General features: G+C 40.4%; 3 protein-coding genes and 1 pseudogene across 3 annotated transcripts in view; all 4 read left to right on the top strand.

Moving 5' to 3' along the window:
- LOC120544555 (E3 ubiquitin-protein ligase Siah2-like) overlaps positions 1-18,144 on the top strand; it is a gene marked incomplete at its 3' end in the record, with an annotated part of 540,100 nt that overhangs the window by 325,214 nt on the left and 196,742 nt on the right.
- On the top strand, positions 1,772-2,140 carry LOC120544579 (histone H4-like). Its single transcript, XM_039778447.1, has one exon. The coding sequence runs from the start codon at positions 1,778-1,780 to the stop codon at positions 2,087-2,089; it is 312 nt and encodes a 103-aa protein (XP_039634381.1). The 5' UTR covers positions 1,772-1,777; the 3' UTR covers positions 2,090-2,140.
- LOC120544568 (histone H2B-like) lies at positions 3,328-4,539 on the top strand. The gene has a single exon (XM_039778436.1). The coding sequence runs from the start codon at positions 3,369-3,371 to the stop codon at positions 3,744-3,746; it is 378 nt and encodes a 125-aa protein (XP_039634370.1). The 5' UTR covers positions 3,328-3,368; the 3' UTR covers positions 3,747-4,539.
- On the top strand, positions 10,279-17,183 carry LOC120544548 (annotated as a pseudogene).

The following is an 18,144-nucleotide window of genomic DNA, read 5'->3' as shown; positions in this document are numbered from 1 at the left end:
CAAAATATAAATGTAAAATTGTATTTGGCACTTTATTTTCTCAACACATTACGCCGTCAATAGCCGTTTGCAGTGTTCGAGCTATACCGTGGCCTTCGGGGGAGCCCACTTTTTTTAATTACTTAAACTGCCTTGTTTTCTTTTTGCCGTGGCTATATGATGCTTACTGCAGAATGGATTTCAAGGATTTTGCGCGCCGATTAATGGCCTCCAACGTTTATATTTTTTCTACAAATCTTTGAGTTAACATCTTCTTATATACTGTCTATGGTTAACATGAGTTGAATTTGCACCGCAGCGCCGCCACGCCTTGATGCTCATAACACGAATAGCATGTATAGTTATCTTTATTAGGTATAGTTCAAATTGCCGACACGCATGATATTTTTGGTGATCTACAAACCACATGATCACATTACAAACTGAAATTGCACGTCAACATACACATTGTCAATATTTTAGAGACCCCCAAAATTTCACAAATCACGTTTCAGGGGGCCCGTTTAAGGGAGCCAAGCTCCCCTAGCTCCCCCTGAGTTCGCACCCTGGCGTTTGTACCATTCATAGCCTGTTCATACCTCTAGTAATAGACACTCATATAGACACACACACACACACACACACACACACACACACACACACACACACACACACACACATATATATATATATATGTATGTATATATATACATTTATATAGCACTGCATACCTTGCACGCTCTACATACTGTAGCATATATAATCACTGCGTAAGCACTTCTGGTTGGATGCCAACTAAACTTACATTTCGTTGCTGTAGTTGTGATGTGCACAATGACAAAGTTGAATAAGAATTCATTTAAGCCAAAGGCCAGGTATATAAGGTCCTTGTATTCATCACAATATTATACAGGCAGACAAACTAAACTAGAAAAGGAGACTTTGGTGTCAAACAGAATTCTGATCTTTTCTTTACCAAACACATTAATTTACAAGGAAATCTATTTTAATCAGCAGACCAGAAACTCCTGTTCTGAGAGGTAAAATGACTCAATGGAGTCTGGTTCAGCTCACCGTGATACCTCACTGCTGCCATCTTGTGTTGAACAGTGCATTACAAGTTTCTTCATTACAGCAACAATGAACCTCTGTGTGAAACTAGATAATATCATTTATTATTAATTATTAATTGTATCAGTGATAATATAAAGTGAAGTCTGTATCCTGAAAACGAGACTAAAGGAGGCAGGTCGCTGCGCCAAACTCCAGAGAAATAATGCTTGATTTAGAAAATCTCTGAAACAAGTCAGAATATAGGAGAATATAAGTTAGGGACTTTGTCAGGAGGTAGGAATGCAAGATAATGTCAGTTATAATTTTTATTTCTTGCCATACTTATTATTATGATAAATGCAAACTAAAAGTAAGGAGGCTCTAAATATTTAAAAGTATAAAACTAAACTACAGAGGCAGGACCACATGAATGATCGTTTTAATATATCTATAAATAATGATCAAAAAAAGAAAAATTGTGTTGATAATGGAGTACCAAGCGTCGAGTCAGAGTGAAGCGGTCGTATAAATTCCATTAAAGGTTTAACCCCAAAAACACCTGCATGTTCAAGGGTGGTGATTCTGATTGGGAATTAAATTATTAACAACTCAGCAAAGCTTGGTGTGAAAAAAACAAAGCAGTATGTGTTGGTTGTGTTGACGGCAGTGGTGGTCATGCTCTCTTACGTCCAAATAAGATGTAATACAGTTGGGCTTGACTTTCGTTTATCGACTGAACTGAAAAATGTCCGGAAGAGGAAAAGGCGGGAAGGGACTCGTTAAAGGAGGCGCCAAGCGTCACCGTAAAGTTCTCCGTGATAACATCCAGGGCATCACCAAGCCCGCCATCCGCCGTCTGGCTCGCCGCGGCGGAGTGAAGCGTATCTCCGGTCTGATCTACGAGGAGACCCGCGGTGTGCTCAAGGTGTTCCTGGAGAACGTCATCCGTGACGCAGTCACGTACACCGAGCACGCCAAGAGGAAGACCGTGACCGCCATGGATGTGGTGTACGCTCTGAAGAGACAGGGCCGCACCCTGTACGGCTTCGGAGGCTAAACAACTACCTGACAACAATAACAACACAACGGCTCTTTTAAGAGCCACGCACTACTTCTAAAGACATAATTCCTCATTCTTAAACTATGTGATCATACATAAATTGTGTTCTTGAAATATAAAAACCTGAACTAATTCATTGCCCACCATAACAACGTGCTTCAATCTAACGTGTTTATCAAATCTCCCAGCAACAAGTCGGATCTGGGACTATTACTCATAACTTAAAACATGAATACTGATTACATTTCACAATCAATATGGTCGCTGTTCTACATTAAACTAGTTTTTGATTTAATCGTAAAGACTGCAGCTCTGTATGTTTGGGATCCGTTATTCAGTTTTCTATGTTGACAGTTAAAGTTAAACTTGTTACATTATTTAAAAACACTTTAAATAATACTAATACTAAAACACTTCAGTTGTTGCAAAGGCCTACATCAACCCCCCCTCCCCTCCCCGATAAAAACTTTTATTGTCTTTTATAAAACACTTATCACAGCACAAAAGAAAGGCAGCCGTCCCTGTTGTATTGTTGAAATGGGGGGAGTTTATCTGCAAAGTAACCGGTAAAAGTACAGCATGTAAATAATTGTGAATGTAACACAACATGGAAATATAAGTACAAGTACCTACAGTACATACAACTTATTACAACCTTTCACTACGTGATTTATATGTTCTTCGGTTACAAGTTTTTATTTCTCCTTCATTACGAAGGAGAAATGTAAAGGATTTATTGTGTACCAAAACAGGCTTATACATGTTTACGTAAGTACAAAAAGAGTAAATATAGAAAATAGAACATTTGACAAACTTCAAATAATTAAATTAAATACCTCATACACCACGAGAAAGTTAAAAAAGAAAACACATCAAGGTATAAAATACAGGTCTAGTCAGGAACCAAAATGTGCGTGTTTTCCTAAATATTAAAGCCTTGTTAGGATAAACTATACAAATGGTGGTTTGGAAACAGTGAATCTATTCCATGGATACATTGTTTGACCATTAGAATCACACTATTAAACATTTATTTATTCAAGTTACAAGTCTGATATCTAAAATAACATCAGCTTTAGGACGGTTCAGAGCCGTTAATGTCTCCTAACGGTTCTGGGACGGTTACTTTGTGTTGGCGCATGCTCAGTCTCACTCCCAAAGCTCAGCCAATCCTGTGCGAGCAACAGCACAGTCTCATTTGCATAAAGTACACATAAAAGAGGCGTCCGGGATGTGACTTTGTTATCTGTTTCAGGACTCCAAACCCGAAACAAACATGCCAGCAGAAGCCACCGTCAAAGCGCCCAAGAAGGGCTCCAAGAAAGCCGTGACCAAGACCGCCGCCAAGGGCGGCAAGAAGAGGAGAAAGAGCAGGAAGGAGAGCTACGCCATCTACGTGTACAAGGTGCTGAAGCAGGTCCACCCCGACACCGGCATCTCCTCCAAGGCCATGGGCATCATGAACTCGTTTGTGAGCGACATCTTTGAGCGCATCGCCGGCGAGGCTTCCCGTCTGGCTCACTACAACAAGCGCTCCACCATCACTTCCCGCGAGATCCAGACCGCCGTGAGGCTGCTGCTGCCCGGGGAGCTGGCCAAGCACGCCGTGTCCGAGGGCACCAAGGCCGTCACCAAGTACACCAGCTCCAAGTAAACCTCCCGCTGCTGTAATCCACCAAACCAACGGCTCTTTTAAGAGCCACACACTTCTTCTTAAAGAGCAACGTTTCAACCAGTCATGTGTTTAGAAACAAATGATCGTTTTTGTCACTTTTATTTCTTGAAGGTAAACTTTTTATTTTTATAGTGGTTATTGTGTTTATTTGAAGTTTTCTGCGCTTTTACCCACTACCACCAGTATACACTTACACCTTTACTATTTTTGTGGCAACTTTTTACTTATACTGCTTACTTTTTAACATGCATATCCTACTCTTTACATTTTACAGAATTGGCTCATTACTTTAGTTTCAAACAATTTCACTGGAGTTACCGTTATTTTTCAGGTCATAAATACTAGTGATGGGCATTCCGGCTCTTTTTCGTGAGCCGGCTCGTTTGACTCAGCTCACTGAAAAGAGCCGGCTCTTTTGGCTCACAAACGGCTCTTTAAAAAAATTAATGTTTTGACTATGATAGGTGTGAAAAACAATTGTAATTAAATTATTAAATGAAATGAAATGAGACTGCGTTGCTGTGGGCCGCGGATTAGGCCTACTTGACTGAGTGGATACATCTCCACGTGAGGTGCTGGCTCCAGTCGCTCCACCACCGTCACTAGCGGGACCGCAAGTTTCTCGAAGCTCCGCTAGCTTCACAGTTGGGTGCACAGTTCGCATATGCCGGTGTAGGTTGTACGTAGAACCGGCTTTATATGAGATTTTGTTTTGGCAAATTCTACACTGTGCTTTAACATTGTCTACATCATTAAGATGATTCCAAATGCTGCTGTGCTTCCGACTCATTTTCCTGCTTTTGTTTTGTTTTCAGAGCTGTTTTTCCTCTCCTCTGTCCTCTCCTCCGAGTTTGACTGTGTGTGTGTGTGTGTGTGTGTGTGTGTGTGTGTGTGTGTGTGTGTGTGATGGCTTGGCCCCTCCCTCATGCCGTATAATTGGTTGACACCTTATGTATGATTGACAGGAACAGAATGTGAGGCTGATCAGACAGTCGAAACTAATGTGTGCCTATATAATTTTTTTTGTTCTTTGAATTAGTCAATTATTTTAAATAAAATAAAATTCACTCATTATTTCATTATTACTAAATAATTTAATTTCTATAGGCTATATTTTTAAAAATAGAGTCGGCTCTTCGGATATGCGAGCCAGCTCCCGTCATTCACCTACAAGAGCCGGCTCTTAGAGCCGACTCATTCGCGAACGACCCATCACTAATAAATACTGAATTCAATCTAATTGGATGGGAATATACTGTACGTTGCACTTGACGCACCACTACAGGACGACTCCACAGATTTCGCGGCAAATCATTTGCAGCTTGATGGTGGTAACGTTAGCACACAGTAGTACGGATGGCGACATGATTGAAAATGAAGATGCAGCAGACAAGCAGCAAGACATTCCCAATCTGAGAGAGATGTTTCATAATAAGGCATCAAGAATGTGCTGCAAAACTCAAAGTATGGAAAACTTCTTAATGTCTGTTTAGTAATTCATATTTTATCCTTTATTTTCTTTCCAGAAGCCATATTTGAGCACACACACGCATGCATCTAGATTCCTTTAAATGTTAAGGGGAAGATTAAAAAAGAGAAACAATCTGTGAATTCTCACAGAATCACAACTGAATTCAGTCAATCTTATTAACCTGGAGTCCCAGTCTCTGTCACAATACTCATATATGTGATGTTTTAGGCCTATTGGCTGACATCCATTTTAAATGTAGGCAATGTCATATAAAGAGCCTGTTTTTCCATGTCTACTGAAGTTTCTCAGCTTGCACTCTAGTAACATTTGTGTGGTCCAGGTAGCTTTGCATAAAAAATGGTTGTCATTCGCAAAAGCTACGTTTGCTTTTATACTTTAAGTTTCCAAGCCTGTACTTTGTTACTTTTACTTGAGTAAAGAAGTTAAAGCAGTACTTCTTCTTTTACCAGAGTACTTTTGCCATCTCTGCCTAGCCTCTTACTGACATCACCGCACGTCACTGCAAGGCCTTCACCTAGAATCACCTTATTAACCCTGTAAGACCTGAATATAGAGAAATCTAAAAAAATCAATAATTATTTTACCTTTCAGATGTAGGAGGCCTTTGAAGCAGAAATTAAATTCACGTTGTGTGAACAACAATTCAGAACAACTAAGGGTTCATTTGCAGGTTTGATTGCTTACTTAGCCCCAAAAATATACAGCAGGGGTCTTCAATGTTGTTTTAAACCAAGGACCCCTTAACTGAGAGAGAGACAGAGAAGGGACCCCCTACTACATATATTGTATAAAATTAAGTTGCATATTAAACTAGGGCTACAATAACGTGTAGGGCGGCCTAAAGCCTTAACACATACCTTTTTAGTGCATAGAATACTAAGCTATTAAAATATTTAGTGTTGGCATGATTTAATAAATTATCTTGTGTGGCATAGTGAATATTTAGGATGAACTGTATGGCTATCTTAGTGACTACCTGTAGGCCAGTAAGCCTGTCATCAGTGGAGATTTATATTTGCTAATAATATGTGGGAATTATGTTTAGATATAGATACACTTGCTGCATTGCGTGTTGGTGTATCCTTTACTGCAGTGTCTGCACCGTCCTCTCCCTGTCTTCTGTGGGAAATGTGCAACTAGGTCCCGATGCGACTCCAATGGGAGGTGTGCACATCTGTACTATACTGTACTATCTGTACTATACTATCTGTACTGTACTAGGCCCATCTTCAGGTACATGCCAAACATTTTTTCAATTTCCTTTGCAGTGGTGTTAACAGATGTTCCATGTGTCTGAAAGCTGTACTCATTTGTGTTTTGTGTCACAGCCTCAATCATGTCTTCGGACACAAACTTCTGGAAGTATTCCAATGGTGTGTGGAGGGAAATGTCATCTCCTGTGATATCCAGACCCGAAAAATCAGTGTTGGGACTGATGAAATCTTTTTTCAGCCAGCGATACCTGTCACGGGCACGGTGCGTGGGTGTGTTTTTGTCTCGATGTCCACGTAATTATCAGCTGGACAGTCCATGGGTGGTTGGTTTTCTCTGTCCACTTGTTGACAGACATCTTCATCTGAGTCTTCATCACTCTCATCAGTGTCATTGAGTTCCATCTCAACTTCACTCTCACCATTTTGGATGATATCAATCACATCCTGCACACTGTATCGCGGCCGTCTCCTTGCTGGTGGCATTCTGAAAATAAAATATCAATTAATTAACGTGTATAAATATGCTTTTTATATTGTAGTACATAACCCAAAGGAATAGATAGGGTGGTGGACCAAGTGCTCAGGGTAGAAATGTTTTCCAGGCAGACAATTCTGTCTGCTTATTGTAAGTTACTTTGGACAAAAGCGTCTGCTAAATGCCCTAAATGTAAATGTAAATGGCTTAGCCTATGCTCTCTACTTATCATGCTAAATGAAACATGCATCCCAATCACCAGCCATTTAATCACACAATACTTCCTTGACATAACAATACTGCTTGGTATGCTCTCTAATTATCATACTAAAAAGGAAAACATGCATACCCCCACTTACATCCACACCCCACATTCAGGAACATTTTCACCTTTCCCAGAACTGAATTGTCTGTTAATATCCTCTGGAATTTTAGGTCAGTCTGATCAAATGAACTACATTTTTTAGAGATAAAACTTTTAAAATCAGAAGACAACACAAAGGTAGACTGTATACTGTCCACGTATAAAGAAAATACTCTGTTTCAGGCAGCGGTGTAGTGGAGGGTCCACTGCAACAAGCCTGCTATTTTGACTACCACACTCACCCAGTGTTGCATTATTGCAACAACTATATAACAAGCTCTAAATGAAATTTGATGCATCTATTTCACAATATACTGTATGTACATGCTCTAGACATTATAATAACAACCAAAAAAGATATAAAAGACATTTTACTTACTTGAATCTGATGAATCCAGTCCAGTGAAACAAAGAGATGTTGTTGGAAGGAAACCTTGAGAGGTTATGTGAGTTCATGGCCATAAGGCGGGACTTATAAACAAATGCACGATCCAATAGCATTGTGAGACTGAACAATAGGACCCAGTGACTATGTAAATGTGGTAAAAAAAATAAGATAAAATATAACGTAAAGGTAAACGTTGTAATTTTACAACAAGGGGTGTTACAGGGTTAAACATCATTTATTTTTTCAAGTTACAAGTCTGATATCTAAAAATAACATCAGCTCTGGGACGGTTACTTTGTGTTGGCGCATGCTCAGTCGCAGTCACAAAGCTCAGCCAATCCTATGCGAGCAACAGCACAGTCTCATTTGCACCAGGTGCACATAAAGTAGGCGTCTGGGATGTGATGTGGTTATCTGTTAACAGTTTTTTGATATTGTAATAAAACAAAATCTGATGAATCTACATAAACTTTGTAAGACTTTGTTTTGTTAATTTGTAATATTTTAATTTGACTGTGACGCTGCCTTAAGTCATTATTTGCATCATCATCCTGTAGGAATTGTTCATACGTCATATAAGCATCTCATCACCACAGTTGACACTCCGTGCGTTCATGGTCATCGAAAAACGTTTTTCCGAGTGAAAACGTCACCATTCACGTAACTTCCTGTGGGAATCGGAGGTGGGAAACTGGGGCTGGATTTTGATAACCGAGTTCCCCAGTTGGTGACGCGTTGTTGACAACTGACGTTTGATGGAGGCGACTTTGTTTCACTGAACATATTTCAATGATAATAAACTGTTTATTGTGGACAAATGCCTCTGCCAAGAAAGATGCACAGACATAATATGTTTAAAAGTATTCATAAATAGGCCTATGTATAAAAAACAACACATTTTCCGTGTCTTTTCCCGTTCGTTGTCCTGCAGATAACACAAACAAACATCTGTCGATGTGCTGTTTGGATGCTCGCATAAGAAATCAGCAGAGAATCTTCTGTTATTGTGGCCTTGGTTTCACAAAACCAAGATAAGGGATTAAGCCGGGATTTCCCAGTTATCCTGGATGAATTAAGCCTTGATTCGGTTTCACGAAAGCGGAGGCACATAAATCACCATGGAGATTTATTCAGTACAGCTAGCCTGCTCCTGACCAGGCTAACAGTCAGGATTTATTTAATCCTGAGGCCTGTACTACGAAGCAGGATTTGGCGTTAACGAGCTAACTTCAGGTTCAACCCAGGATTTTCTGTACTACGAAGGTGGATTAGTTGTTATCGGGTTCAATCGCTGTGGTAACTCATGCTGAACACCTAACCTGGTCGGGAGCAGGTTAAGTTGGAGATCAGAGATCAACCGGTGTTAAAGCACCGCCTACTGACCAATCAATAACGATTGATAACGGCTTCACCATTCTTAGAAGACCAGGGCGGAGCTCGTGCAGAGAGAGAGAGAGAGAGAGAGAGAGAGAGAGAGAGAGAGAGAGAGAGAGAGGGTGCGCTCATAAAAGTTAAAACATTTAGAGATCGACAACCCGTTAACATTCCCTGATTGGTATTTGTATGAAATATATATATATATATATATATATATATTTTAATGGGAGGGAATTAAATATCGGCTTCTTGAGCCGTGTGTCGCCAATGTGCACATCGGTTTGAATTATGTTTTTATATGTTTTATTTGTTCTCACGGTCGCTTCCCACTGCCAGGGTTGCAACTGCAATAATAGGCTAAAGCAACGACAGTTTATGGAAAGCACAAGTGTAATTATGGTCAGATCTTGGTCCTGACTGATGAGGAAGTGATATTAATAAGCGTTGTCATTTAAACATCTACAGCGTCGGCTATTTTTAATTTTTTTTTGCCAGCTTTCCTTCCTGTTTTAGGAAGCAGCGACTGTATTGCGTTATGCCTGTAAAACCGTGTCTGTGTTTTTCATATTTATGCAGAATTATAGTTTGCTCTTCTTGTTTAAAATATGCTGCTCTGGTAGATGTTTGCGATTGGTCGTGGTGCGCAAACCTCGCCTCTTTTATGTGAACGCGCGCGCCGCTGGATTGGGAAACCCTGAGTTGACTGAACTAGTTGATAACCAGCGTCGTAGTACAGGTTATGCGGGACTGCGGTTGTAAGGTTAGGTGAAGCCGGATTACTGAAAGAAATCCAGGCCATGTTGATCTTGCTTCGTAGTACAGGCCTCTGGAGCCTTTTCTGATCACCCAGCAGTGGTTTTACCCTGTTGTTATTATCAGCCTGGATTAAAATACAACAGGTGCATATTGCTGTTTATATTGCTTTTATGTGAACGTGCGCGCCGCTGGATTGGGAAACCCTGATGGTTGACTGAACTAGTTGATAACCAGCGTTGTGATACAGCTTATGCAGGACCGCGGCTGTTAGGTTAGGTGAAGCCAGGGCATGTTGATCTTGATTCGTAGTACAGGCCTCTGCCCCCCCCAGTCTGCTCCTCCTTGCAGCTTTGTGTCAGTAGCCCTGATTGCTGAAGCGCTGCAGGTGTGCCTGACCTGTCAGATGAAAGGGGTGGTACCTGGATCAGGACACAAGAGAGCAGAGGAAACACACACACGTACCAGTGGTCATTAGTGATCTCTCCCCACCAGGAATCTGCTGCTTTCCGGAGTGAGAATGGTGAATTATGAAGTGACCGTATCCACCGGCAATCTCGCCTGTGCCACCACTTTTAACGATGTCTTCGTTAAGCTGGTGGGAACAGATGGGGAGAGCAAACGCACATGGATCAAAGGAACTATATCCTTCACCCATGGAACAGTGAGTATGAAATATCCCTCTCTCCGTTTAAATGTATTACATGATTCCTCAAGGTTGCCTATATGGTGTTTTATTCACATCAAATACTGTCATCAATTGCGCAAGTTAGATTTTCTCCACCCTTTTACATTTAATTCAGTTAAATGTAGGCCAGGTGAAGGGAATGACCAGGCAATCACAGCTGCTTCTCATCATCCCAATCTAACAATTAGAAAAAACACACAGCAAATCCACAGCCTCATGCAAATAACTGTTAAAACATGCAACATATCTACCAATAAAACCAAATGAGAAATACACAAAACTTAAACTTACTAAAACTCAAACTGGGTAGTTAACCTAAACATTTTATATTGGGAACACAATTAAAAAGCTGCCTAAAGTCACATTCTAACCAACTAAAGCATGGCTGAAGTTGTCACAGTAGCACTTGAAGCAGTTCAGCATATTTCAAGTTGCATGATTCTTGCAATTTGCTTTGTAATGTATGTTGTAAAAAATTAATGTTTTATTTTATTACTCCAGTTGATATGCTGCCCTGTCTCCATTGGAAAGCTGGTCCTGATAGAGCTGGACAAACAGTGTCTCCCACTGTTCCCTGAAGACGCTTGGTTCCCCGCCAAGGTAGTAGTGAAATCTCCTGAGGGAGCTACCTACAACTTTCCCATCTACCGCTGGATCACTGACAGCAAGGTGCACCTCTTCCGAGAGGCAACAGGTTTGTGGGAATTAGCTTGGCGTTCTGTACGCTGTTCACTGACCACAGAAGACATAAAATGAAGACACGTTCTACAAGCCGGTCTATGAGGAGGCTGGAGTAAATTAATTTCAACATGTTATACAGTATAAACAAATTCAATCTGTTGTGGTTCTTTCTCCAAGCTCTGAGAGTCTTCGAAGACAACAATGATCTTGGCAGGTCCAGTCGGCAGAAGGCACTGGATCAAAGGAAGAAGGACTATTGGTGAGAGCTCAGAACAACACATTTTTATTTCACGCACTCCAAAACTAACATGCCTCCAAACCTCCTCCACCTTTGGTTAATATAAATTCATGGCACACAATGATAAATGAACCACAATATGATGTTACACCTGCCAGTGTTAATTTAAATGCATTTTACTAGAACATATGCTGCGAAATTGCAATATTTCATAAATTAATACATGTCAAGGACAGCACATTAGATAAATGGCAGTTCCACTGGTATGTAGTCCAAAGTTCCTCACCTCTCTGCTCTTCTTTATTTATTCCAGCTGGGATGTGTATGCAGAGGGAATACCCCACTGCATGAAGACAACGGACCCTCTTTCTTTGCCTTGTGAGGTCCGCTTCTCCTTTACTAAGGACACAGAGTTTCGCTACACTGCAGCCACTGCGTGAGTTCTTCAAAATCTGTTACTGTGTACCTGACTACGAATGGGATTTAATGCAGTATAATGAAGTTGCTCTACTTTTATTTTCTAGGTTGGCTGAACTGCAACTTAAGGGTCTGGCTGATTGCAAGGAGAACTGGACAAACATTGATGATATCAATCGGGTGTTCTGCTGCAAACGGACTGACATATCAGGTACTATCATGGACGTTTCATGAAATACTTGATACTGTATTCATAGTAGTACACAGGGGTGTCGGCCTGCTGGAGAAATGGGGAATGACTACCCAGGGTCCTCATGTGAGGAGGGCCCAAAAAGATGGATGCGGGGAGGGGCCCATAGAAAATGCCTTTCTACAGGGCCCAGAATTTTGTGCTACGCCTAACTGTATTTTCTCTGATATTTGACTGCATTCCCCACCGAAAAAAAACTACGGAATACTAAATAGTTTATTGGCTTCTGTAATTGTCTCAAAGTGACAGAAGTAAATGTGTCTAAACATGCAAGGGTTTCCTAATTTTATGCTTTGTCCATGCGTAACATATGGTTTCAGTTTCAGATGCAGGGTACACCTAAGCTGATAATAATCAGTCCTTCCAGAAAAATGCAGAGTTTTGTTGAGATTGTTGCGGGCAAAAATCCTTTATTATGTGGCTCGTTTTCTTAAAAAATGCAACGGAATTTGCTATCTATTTATGCAATTTTATGTGAAATTGCGGGAACTTGCAGAAATTGCGGTTTGAAAAGGATCATTCCACTTAGGAGAGACCCTGGTACTGTGCATGCTGACTCACTGAAATATCTCACTGGGACACTTGATGGAACTGAGCCATCGTTAAGGTTATCAATGTCAGCTGTGCTTCTCCTACTCTGAAGAGTCAACATGTCTGCTGTGAGAGAGGTCAATTATGCACTGAATTATGTGATCGCATAATCACGTTTTTCTGGAGGGACTGGCTAGTGGCAGAGTAAGATTTTCTAACCAACATTTTGAATTCAGTCAAGTTTTAACTCTGTTCATTTTCCAGACTATGTCCAGGGACATTGGAAGGAGGATGCTTTTTTTGGCTACCAGTATCTAAATGGTCTCAACCCCATGTTGATCAGACGTTGTTCAGCTCTGCCCGATAACTTTCCTGTCACTGACGACATGGTCTTCCGTCATGGTCAGGGTAGCTTGAGAAACGAAATGGAGGTGAATATCCTGATCTTTAGTGACCTTAGTATTTGAAACGTGTTCTGCCCCGACATGTTCAATGAGGAATTGTATGTTGAATGTTTGCTTAGTGTATGTAATATCCACACTGTATGCATGTGAGTCAAATAGTTTCTCATCCTCACTAAACTTTCAAACAGAACGGCAACCTATTCCTGTGTGATTACAAGCTGTTGGATGGAGTGAAAGCAAACACCGTCAATGGGAAGAAGCAGTACTTGATGGCTCCTCTTGTCCTACTCCGCATAACACCTGATGATAAACTGATGCCAATTGCTATTCAGGTGAGATTAGCACTCAAATGTAGCTTATAGTGAAGCATTACGTTAGGGGAGTAATCCTCCTTCCAGGACTGACAGCCATGCACTACTATACTGTACATGTCTCATACTGTCGATAGATGGATAGATAGATAGACATGCATACATACACTCTAGACAGAACTGCCTCTAGTAATATTACACGAATGGAGTGCAAACATACTGCATATGAATGTGGTTTAGAGAAAAAGCTATATTTAAAGTATTGTCATTGCAGTTGCCAGACGGCCTACTTCCTTCTTTCCTTTTGTCAAAGAAGTTAGCCATTAAATAATTGACTGAGGATCAACTGATCCTGTGCTCTGACCTGGGATTCAATGAAAATGTCCTTAAGGAATCAACTAACTGAATAGCAGATGAAACTTATAGTAAATGGGCAACAACATTGAACTATTACAGAACTTTCTTTAACATTATTAACCAGTACTGTAAATGGATCCAATGGATTGAATAAACCACATCCCCCTTCCTTCTCCTGCAGCTGAAGCAGACTCCAGCAGATGACAACCCCATCTTCTTTCCTACCGATTCGAGTACGATTGGTTGATAGCCAAGATTTTTGTGAGAAGTGCAGATTTCAGTGTGCATGAACTCAATGTTCACCTGCTGCGCACTCATCTGCTGGCTGAAGTGTTTGCAGTGGCACTGCTGCGTAATGTGCCAATGGTGCATCCACTGTACAAGGTAACTGAAGGCTGAATACTCAACTTACTGGAGTTGTAGTTTTATCAACTTCATTTTTTTTATCTTCCAAAGTTGATAAATCATGTTTGTTTGCAAGCATTTCTCACTGCTAAATGGAAAGGAAGCATCAAGATTTCTGAGTTTGTTAACATAGTGTTACTAACTGAGTTCCCTCTTTCCCTCAGCTCCTTATACCCCACACTCGCTACACTCTGCAGATCAACTACTTGGCTCGAAGTCTTCTAATATCTAAGACTGGAGTTTTTACACGGGTACGGAAATGCCCGTTTTTTTTTTTTTTTTTTGGATGTCATTTACAGTATTTGTCTCTAACTACATTCCTTATCGGACTGATATCTAGTTTGCAGCTCCTGGTGGAGAGGGTGTGATGACAATCCTGGAGAGATCACTGTCCTCAGTGACTTACAGCTCCCTCTGCATCCCAGAGGACATCGCTGAGCTGCGGGTGTGGAGGCTCTGCCGAACTTCTACTACAGGGATGATGGACTCAAGCTTTGGGATATCATTCAAAGGTAGTACAGGTCTCCCCATATTGGAAGAAAGGAGCCCAAATCATGCCCTCTTCAGTAGCTAGCTTTTTGTTCTCTTATGTAACTCAACTCAATTCAATTTCTCATGAATAATTTTGAGTCAGCAAACATTTGTAGGGTTTCCTGTCTATAATCTAAAGGTATTAACTACTAATCAAAATATCTATCTCAACTAGGAATGTGTTTTATATTTTCATCTATTTACCTACATTCCTCAAAGGTTTGTGCAGGGAGTGCTCAGCTTCTACTACAAGAACGACGCTGAGGTCCAGAAAGACTCTGAACTGCAGAAGTGGATTTCAGACATTTTTGAACATGGATTTCTTTCCCAAACAGGCACAGGTGAGCTTTAAAGCATGACTCTCACCAAAATGCAACCTAGGGTCTTTTTGTGACTGTACCAGAGTCAAACTTTAGTTTAACAGCATATTTTGGATGGAAACACCACTTAAGATTTATCGTTTTTCGGTGAAATGGCCTTTTTGAATGTGAGTGCTAGGGGCACTTTTATGCTAGCCTCAAAATGGCTATTTTTGAAACACTAAGAAGGCTCGACACAACATGGAACTTTGCTTGAAGTATCACCAGGAGCTCTACACCTTAACGACAGCATTGACAACATTGTTTGTGTAAACGGAGTTTACTAAAAGATTTTGAACAACTCCCATAGCTCTGGATGTTTCTAGCCGCTACCACCTCAGCAGTCAAAACGAGTCCATATCGAAACAAGTAGCCACAGATTCAGTATATCCCTCGTGCACTGGTGTAGTTAAGGTGTAGAGCCCCTGGTGATACTTTGAGCAAAGTCTCCTGTTGTGTGGAGCCTTCTCAGTGTTATAAAAATGCCTATTTTGAGGCTAGCATAAAGGTGCCCCTAGCACTCCCTTCAAAAGGCCACTTGATCAAATAACAAATACGGTGAATCTTAAAAGTGGTGTTTCCATCCTAAATATGCTTTCAAACAAAAGTTTGACTCGGGTACAATCACAAAGACCATAGTTTGCATTTTGGCAAGAGTTGCGCTTCAAGTAAAAGCTCATTATGGGGATAAATGATTTATGTGCACATTTAAATTATCATAATGCAAACATAACTCAACTATTCATCGTGATGTCTTTGAGTCAGTTTATTCCTTCGGATTCTCAGGAATTCCACAGAGCTTTACCACCGTGGCTGAGTTGGTCAAGTTTGTCACCATGGTGATCTTCACTTGCTCAGGACAGCACTCAGCTGTGAATAATGGACAGGTGAAGCCTTTTCATTTACCCTGATGAATTATAATGTTAGATTTTTGTGGAATGGGTTCATGAGGCGTTTCAGTTTATTCTGAACTGAAAGATGGAAGGCATTAACAAGAGTCTACAGCCATACTAACGGGTCTGTGAGGCTGCACTTAGTCACAGTGATGTTTTACACTAAATGCAACACATGCTAAAATACTCACAATGAAAAACGCTAACATGCTGACTTTTAGTATTTGTTTACCAAGATCACAATCATAGTTCACAATGGTAACATGAAGACATTTAGTAATTGGCACAAAATGCAAAGAACAGCTGAGATGGATGGAAATGTCAGTTTTGGAGGTATTTGGTCATAAAGATAATGTTGATGGGATGATGGAGCTGGATCAGAATTCAGAGGATCACCAAACTGATTCCAATATGAATGTCTGAACTAGATTTAATGACAATCTAGCAAATAAAGTTGAAAACTACAAATGTTAACCTCATGGTGGTGCTGAGTAAAAGGTCAGGGGATCGCCAAATTCATTAGGATCTATCCTCCGGGAACCATGAATCAGTGTGGACCAGCAAGTGGTGAACCGACTGACCTATTGACATGGCGTGACTTCAAAGAGTATTCAGCAGTAATCTGTCCATTAATTCATTGCAGTATGACTATGGTGGCTGGATGCCCAACACTCCCATCTCTCTGCAACTTCCTCCACCAACCACAAAGGGGAAAACAAGCAAGGCCACGATGCTGCAGACATTCCCTAGCGTCAACACAACAGTTCAGGGAATGGCCACCGTGTGGCTACTCAGCAGTCAGTCGTCTGACTTCGTAAGTGCCTGAGATTTCATAAAATATTACATAAATCCCCTTTATGTTCAGGTTGTAAAAAGTAGGTCAATATGTCATTAGGGCAAGACACCCTGTTTGAGCCACACAAAGAAATCATGCTCACTACAACATGTGTACATTATATTGCCAATAGTTTACGTTCAAACATTTCTAAACTGTTTTTTAAATATATAATTTGTCCTTAGGTCCCTCTTGGCCAATATCCAGAGGACCATTTCAGTGAGAAGATTCCCTGCAAGCTGATCAAGGCTTTTCAAGGAGAGCTTGAAGTGTTGAGTGCGGACATCAAAGCCAGAAACAAGAGGCTGGAGGTCCCATACACATACATGGATCCAAAAAAGCTAGAAAACAGCGTGGCCATTTAATTATCAGAAGGTGTGACCTCAGCTGTTGGCCAAATTCAGCTTCATGTTAAAAGAAATGTTAAATAAAAATGCAATGTTAAATAATGGGCTCTGGGTGTGTGGCTTTTGACTTGGGGGAGAAGATTTATACAGTAACTTGTTAAGTATATTTTTAAGATATATAAGTTTGTCAAATGTGATCTACAAGTTGCTTGAAAGACTCACTTACCGCACACACAAAACACTGAATTACATTCACAATGGACAAATGGTAATAAGGATTTCTCTTTAGTTGGATGTGTGGCTCTTAAAACAGCCATTGTTGGGTTCTACATCAGAAGTCTTGTCTTTTATAGAAGACTTATCACCGCACAATAAGAAGGCGTCCCTGTTGTATTGTAATGGGGAGTTTATCTGCAAAGTAACCAGTAAAAGTACAGCATTTGAATAATTGAATTTAACACAACATGGAAATACAAGTACATACAACTTATTACACCCTTTCACTACGTGACTGAAATATTCTTCGGTTACAAGTTTTTGATTTTTGTCCATTACGAAAAATGTAATTGAGAAAATGCACATCCACATAACTTTGTGTACCAACCAAAACAGGCTTATACATTTAAGTACAAAGAGTAAATATAGAACATTTGACAAACTTCAAATAATAAAAAAAATAAAATGAAATAAAATGGAGGTCTATTCAGGAACCAAAATGTGCATGTTTTCCTAAATATTAAAGCCTTGTTGGGATAAACTCTACAAATGGTGGTTTGGAAACAGTGAATCTACTTCCATGGATACATTGTTTGGCCATTAGAATCACACTAAACATTTATTTTATCAAGTTACAAGTCTATCTAAAATAACATCAGCTTTAGGACGGTTCAGAGCCGTTAATGTCTGCTAACGGTTCTGGGTAGACCTGTTCGAGTCGTGATTCACTCGGATCTTTAACCCGAGTCTTTAAGTTGACTCACGAGTCTCTAGCCGCATTAACCCGGTTCAGTTGAGTCCTACTACAATTCAATCTAACATAATAGCGGCACACACAAACCTCTTGCAAC

Source organism: Perca fluviatilis, chromosome 16 (assembly GCF_010015445.1).
Source record: "Perca fluviatilis chromosome 16, GENO_Pfluv_1.0, whole genome shotgun sequence".
Taxonomy (NCBI): domain Eukaryota; kingdom Metazoa; phylum Chordata; class Actinopteri; order Perciformes; family Percidae; genus Perca; species Perca fluviatilis.
Note: the sequence above shows the minus strand (reverse complement) of the source record. Positions and strands in the feature narration are given on the sequence as shown.

Bases quoted from the DNA above. Each gene is read 5' to 3' on its own strand.
- LOC120544579 (XM_039778447.1), top strand. From the start codon at position 1,778: ATGTCCGGAAGAGGAAAAGGCGGGAAGGGACTCGTTAAAGGAGGCGCC.
- LOC120544568 (XM_039778436.1), top strand. From the start codon at position 3,369: ATGCCAGCAGAAGCCACCGTCAAAGCGCCCAAGAAGGGCTCCAAGAAA.